Here is a 6,722-nt window from a genome sequence, read left to right as displayed (position 1 = left end):
TCTAGAACCTCTCTCTCTCCTTCTATCTCTCTAGCACACCTCTCTCTCTCCCTCTCTCTCTCTCTAGAATATCTCTCTCTCTTATCAGAAAACCCTAGGCAGGTCGACATATCCCCGTTATGACCAGGAATCCAGATCATAAGGTGTAGTGTGGTTAACTCACAGATTTTGGACATGGTTTGGGATGTACCGTGCTATTTACCGTGATTATAAAAAACTGTCATCATCACTGTTTTGATCAGATAAAGATTTGATCTCAATCTTGTCTTCGAAAGTCAAGATGGAGACAGGGATGGCTTCATCAACCCATTCCTTCTCTCCCTCTCCGAATCGATCAGCTAGTCTGAGATTCAAGCTATGGAGAAAAGGGTGGGTATAATCGGAGCAGGAGTGAGTGGCTTGGTGGCTTGCAAGAGCGTCAAGCAGAAGGGCTTCTGGCCCATCGTTTTCGAGGCCAACGAAGGTTTAGGCGGAGTCTGGACGCGCACCATCGCCTCTACCAAGCTACAAACTCCTCAAATTGGGTATCGATTCAGCGATTTCCCTTGGCCGGACAGCGTGAAGGAAGAATTCCCGACCCATTATCAAGTCGTTGAGTATTTGCAAGCCTACGCCGAGAAATTTGATCTAATTCGCCATGTTAGGTTCAATTCCAAGGTTCTTGGGATCGACTATGTCGGCGTTTCTGGGGAGGAGATGGGTAAATGGGATCTGTGGGCTGGCGCTGGGGATGCTTTCGGCGGTGGGAAATGGCAGATAACTGTGCAACGCTCTGCCGCCGGTGAACCCATCGCCGAGGTAACTTGATTTAGTCTGCAGATTAAGCTTGAATTCTTCAATCCTGTCAATTTTTGAATGTTTTGTTTTTTTACTGTGATCTTGATCGGAGAAGCATCAAACGAACAACAAAATAACACATTTAGGAAAGGAACCCATCACCGGGGTAACTTGTTTTTTTCTTCAGTTTAAGCTTTACTTCTTAAGAATGTAAGTTGTTCTCTTTCGTCTTTATCCGCTCGAATGCATTCGGACTTAGGTAAATTGAGAGTAAACATCGATTAATCTGTTGAAAACGGAACGCATCACTGAGGTAAGTTGATTAAATCTGCAATTTAAGGTTGAATTCTTGCGCCTGACATTTTTAGTATCTTAGTTGTTCACTATCATCCTAATCCGCTTGGATGCATTCTGAATTTGGCGAATTGAGAACCGAAACACATCAATCAAGCAGCTTTAATCCATTTAAGGAAGCAACCCATCACCGAGGTAACTTGATTTAGTCTGAAAGTTAACCTTTGATTCTTCCTCCCACCAAAGATCCCCCCTGCCGATTTTTGCAAACTTACCTGTTCAATTTTCTCTTAATTAGCTTGGACCCATTCTGAGTTGAGCAGATTGAACACATAACCACTTGGAACAAACGACAGCTAACCCATTTAGGGAGGGAACCCATGACCGAGGTAGCCTTATTTAGCCTTCTGTTTAACCTTTAATTCTTCCACCTGACGGTTTTTAGAATGTTTGTTGTTTTCTGCCATCTTGATCGGCTTAGATGCATTCTGATATGATCCCTGTTCCCTCGGGAAATCTCTCTCTCTCTCTCTTTCCCTCTCTTCTCCCCTGTGAACGCTTCGACGTCTTTGAAATATCATTTCTTTTTTGGACATCGAGTAATAGTGCAGAACGATCGCGATCCCAAACTGGGATCGTATCAAAAACCCATACTAAGGAACTTGATTCAGTTTGGAGTTTAACCTTAAATGGTTCCTCCCTCCGGAGATCCCCCCACCAGATTTTTGCAATGTTGGATGTTTTCTATCATCTAAATCAGCTTGGATGCATTCTGAATTGGAATGATATTTCAAACAGCGCTTAACCTATTTTGGGAAGAGAACTTTTCCGAGAAGAGAGCAACACAAGTAGACATGATAGACATGATGGACCATGAAGAAATCTGTTTCGTGGCATTGGTTTTTAATTTCTCACTTCAGGTTTATAATCTTTGCTGTTCACCATCATCTTATATTCATTCTGAATCGGGAAAATAGAGAATGACGCATATCGCACAAACACAAATTAACGCATTTAATAAAGAAAATCTAGTTCATACCTGGGCAAGGGAGATAAGTGATTTACAAGGAATCTTCTTATTGAACATGTGGTAAGTGATTTTTTGAGATCTAACAGGTGCACACGGTGGATTTCCTGATTCTATGCATCGGACGATTCAGCGATGTCCCCAACGTGCCGAGCTTCTTGCCAGGGTGCGGCCCTGAAGTCTTCAAGGGCAAAGTCCTCCACTCCATGGACTATGCCAACATGGGCGCTGCTGCTGCCGACCTGGTGAGGATGAAACTGGTGACTATTGTGGGGTGCCAAAAGTCTGCTTTGGATCTCGCCGCAGAGTGTGCTAGCTTGAACGGTGAGCATCTCCTTTCATTGCCCTTCCCATAATTTCAAATTTCACCAGGGATTGTTGAACGATTCCCATTGGACGAGGTAGGGCACAAGCCAACATTAACATCATTGATCCATGTTGACACGTCATTGACGTTGAGGGATATTAGGGTAGTTGGCGGGAGACGTTGTTAATGATGGGATACCAAGGCTTGTATTTCAAAGTTTCCCAATGAAGATATGAGAGGCCAAATACGAGTCATCATCATCCCATTCATTCGTCCTCACCAGGATGGCGATGACGATTTCATGATTGTCATCGTTGCTCATCTTGTCATTGCCTCTTGTCACTCTCTCTCTCTAAACCTCACTCAGATGGAGAGGAACAATGTCTAATCATCGTCATTGCCATCAGCTGTGAAAACAAGTATCATTATCACTCAGGCAGCGTACATTATCAAAAGACAATAACAATTTTACTCAATCATTGGCAAAAACTCATTGATTCTGTCAATCAATGTTGGCTGTCAACTCTGTAAAATTCTGGTTGACGTCAATGGCAGCATTGTCAGTGTCAAATGGCCAAGTGGCCAGTGATGGTATCTTTCACATAATTTTCTCAAAGTATGAATGGTCGGTGGTGACAATGACATCGTTGTTGATGATATCATTAGCTATTCATCTTCCATCCATCAATGTCATTGTCGATGCCGAACATCAACACCAGGGGATCTGATACGGGTCTTCCTCAGACTTACCTGGAAAAGAGGAAGAAGAAAAGGAGGATTACTGCTTCCATATCGGACAATGTATAAGGCAACTGATAGGTGGAGGACCCGCCTATAAATAAAAAGAAAATAAGTCATTTTGGGCATTCTTGAAGTTGTTGGCGCAGCACCGGGCTGAGCAGGAGATCCTCCTACTCAGAGGGAGACGGGAGTGATTCGCCTCGTCTACCACTACCTTCTCTCTTTCTCTTCTAACCATTCTCGATCTCCCTCTCTATCTCTTCTTGAATTGAAGCTAGTTGTATGCGGATCAACTCTTTCCCTTGATTCTCGAGTATTACAAATCGGTAAGCAGACTTTTCTTGATATTGAATTTTCGATTCCAATTGAAATCTTTGCAAATCCGATATTATCCTAAGGGGATTATATAGGGATCCTAATGCCTATTGATTTCACTATAGTTATAGAAAAATATTATCTTATCTTTTGTTCTCCAATGGGATTTTCTCTTGAATAATGTTCTCCTCGAAACTTTAAGTTTCTACTGGTCAATTATCTTTACTGTCTTGCTTCTTTAAATTAAATGAGAAATCTCTTGACACCCTTCTCTTTTGTCATACTGAAGGAAGCAAGTATCCCTGCACGATAGTGGGGAGGACAAGCCGGTGGCTTCTACCTCACTACTCTCCGTGGGGCATCCCAATTGCCTTCTTCTACATGAACCGCTTCTCAGAGCTTCTGATTCATAAACCTGGAGAGGGGCTGATACTCAGTATCTTGGCGACACTTCTCTTTCCTCTGGTATTTTGCTTTCCACCTTAGTTTACCCATTTAAATTCGTGATTGGACTTTAATACTATCCTTTTTCCTCCCAAATGATGTGCATATCAAAGAAAAAAATGAGCTAACCTCGTTATTTTTGCCAGCTTTTAGAAAGAGATATGGCTATTTATATCTCTATGTATAGACAGATGAGAGAGAGGGAGAGAGATATGGCTATATATATCTCCAGATTTAGAGATAAAGTTAGAGAGATGCCTGCATCTGTATATATGTATTGATAGGTAGGTAGGGAGAGCACAAAATACCTCTGATAGCTGTTGGTGATCGTAGCGCCTGACAGCGCACAAAAACTTGAAGGGTAATTGTTGGAAAACAATTTGATTATTTTTCTATCTTGGAACATGGATTCCTATTAACATATGTATTTTTATATTCCTAATTGGGAAATCGTATTGCACCTCAGAGATGGCTTATATCCAATTTCGTTTCGAGTTACTACAAGTGGAAGCTGCCTCTAAAAATGCGTGGCATTGTGCCGGATCATGCCTTTTCCCAAGAAGTTGCGGCTTGTTCGATTGGATTACTTCCAGAGAAATTTTATGAGAGAGTGGAAGAAGGGAGCATTGTAGTGAGGAGATCTCAGAGATTCAACTTTCATGAGAATGGTGTCATCATAGACGATGAAGTGGAACCCATCAAGAGTGATGTTGTGATCTTCGCCACTGGTTACAGAGGTGACCTCAAACTCAAGAATATCTTCATCACTGAGGAGTTTGGCGCCAAATTCATGAATTCGCCCTCCACTGTTAGCCTCTACAGGTACCCCGCCAGCCTTATTTTTATCTTGGCACAGAAATCGTGATTCTTGGGATTTTTTTTAGTCGATTTTCCACGAAACAGGTCTGTGATCGAAACTCCCAAAAATATGTGAATTCAGAAATCTAATACTTTCCAGAATTTAACAGTTCAAAGAAATGAATGTCGAAACCTGTTCTGTGTTGGAATAAGTATAGAAATGAAAAAAGTGAGAAATGTGTAATTCCTGGACTTTGATCTCCTTTGGACTGGTAGTGCATCCACCCAGCTGTTCTCCTCAGGACTAACTTTTATGTAGCCCCCGAAATCATGATTCCTAGAATTTTTGTTCACTTCAGAATTTAGTAAAACAGCCATGCCATCCGAAACCCCAAAATTATTTGAATTCAGAATTCTGCCTCTGAAAACAAGTGTTTCTGAAGAGTATAACATTTGGAGAACTCCTAATTTCATTGAATGTCAACAACATTAACCTATTCTATACGACTACTTCTGTATTGGAAGAAATATAAAAATGAAAAGAAAGGTACTTGTAACTGCTGTAATTTTATTTCTCTTGAACAGATAATGCATTAACCCAGCTACCCAGCTATTCAAATTAAATGAGACATTTATGAAATAAAAGCCCCCAAAATTCTGTTAATTCAGAAATATCTTTCAAAAAAATAAATGTGCAGTATATAATATTGGCAAAACCTCTTATTCAGTCGTATTCAGTATTAATGTCTTTGAGCTGGAAAAACTGTAAAAATGAAATAAATTAATATCTGTATTTGCTGGAATTTGATTTTATATGAACAGGGAGTGTATTCACCCACGGATTCCTCAACTGGCGATTCTCGGTTATTCAGAAAGCCTTTCAAATATCTACACATCCGAGCTCAGAGCCAAGTGGCTGGCTCACTTCCTCGATGGTGGCTTCCGGCTCCCAAGCATTAAATCAATGGAGAAAGATGCCAAAAATTGGCAAACATACTTGAAGAAGAGCTCCTGCACTGGCGTTTTCCACATTTGGTACAATGATCTACTCTGCAAGGACATGGGCGTCAACCCGAAGAGAAAAAATGGGTTTTTTTCCGAGTGGCTTCTTCCTTACGGTCCCACCGACTATCAAGACCTTCCTTAATCAATAAAACTTTGCATCAGATTAAGGGAAACTATAGTTTTTTTATGTCTTCGGTACCTGGTTTGGTCTTTCTCATGTTGCTTCTGAATCATCTTCTTTTCTGTAAATTTTCTTGATTGTGCAGTGAAAAATAAAAATTCGAAGTTGTGTCACTGGAAGAGCTGAAGGGTCCAATGTATAGGCGATTACAGATTCTAATGGGGCCATCTACATCTAGAGAAATATAAATGTAGAGCTCTAAAGATATAAGGCATGATTTAAGTTTGAGTACAAGAACATCTCTGAAATTAGGGTTCATGTTGGGTTCTTCCCACTGTATATATTATTAATTCTGAAGCAGGGAGTGACGAAACTCACTAACCTGCTTTTCCATTTGAGAGTTGGAAGTCTGGGGAGTTGGAAAATTAGTTATGTATTAGGGATTGTTCTGTCAGCTTGAGAGTCCATTGCGCAGGATTTAGATAGATTCTTTTAGGTGAGAAGGCAATGGGCCATGAAGTTTGATGGGCCAAGGAGAGCACCATATGGAGCTTTTGATGCCAATGTAAGTCTGTAATTTGAACTAGTTCTGGCATATAGCTTAATTCAGTAACTAAGTTGTACAGAAGGGACGTAGCTCATCCTGACCACACAAACCATTCCTAAACCTAACAGATATTGCCCATATAATAGCTGAGAAAGCTGGCTCACATGGAGTTATAAAAACTTGAGAAATCTTGTGGGGTGATCACTGGTTTGTCTTGGAAATGTACCCAACTTCCACATAAAGAAGAAACAGACAAAGGATGGATATTTCTGGGAGATAACCCCAACTTCCATTTAAAATTTCTCTCTCTCTCTCTCTCTCTCTCTCTCTCTCTGTCTGTCGCCCT

At 40.9% G+C, this 6,722-nt stretch overlaps 1 protein-coding gene across 1 annotated transcript; it reads left to right on the top strand.

Annotated features, from left to right (window-relative positions):
* The first annotated feature begins 280 nt into the window (after positions 1-280).
* On the top strand, positions 281-6,002 carry LOC144710188 (putative flavin-containing monooxygenase 1). Its single transcript, XM_078583878.1, has 5 exons — positions 281-798; positions 2,188-2,422; positions 3,751-3,926; positions 4,372-4,727; positions 5,526-6,002. The coding sequence occupies exons 1-5, from the start codon at positions 358-360 to the stop codon at positions 5,848-5,850; spliced, it is 1,533 nt and encodes a 510-aa protein (XP_078440004.1). The 5' UTR covers positions 281-357; the 3' UTR covers positions 5,851-6,002.
* The last annotated feature ends 720 nt before the right edge of the window (positions 6,003-6,722 follow it).

Source organism: Wolffia australiana, chromosome 12, assembly GCF_029677425.1.
Source record: "Wolffia australiana isolate 7733 chromosome 12, ASM2967742v1".
Classification (NCBI taxonomy): domain Eukaryota; kingdom Viridiplantae; phylum Streptophyta; class Magnoliopsida; order Alismatales; family Araceae; genus Wolffia; species Wolffia australiana.
The sequence above is the reverse complement of the archived record's forward strand: the minus strand, read 5'-3'. Positions and strand labels throughout refer to the sequence as shown.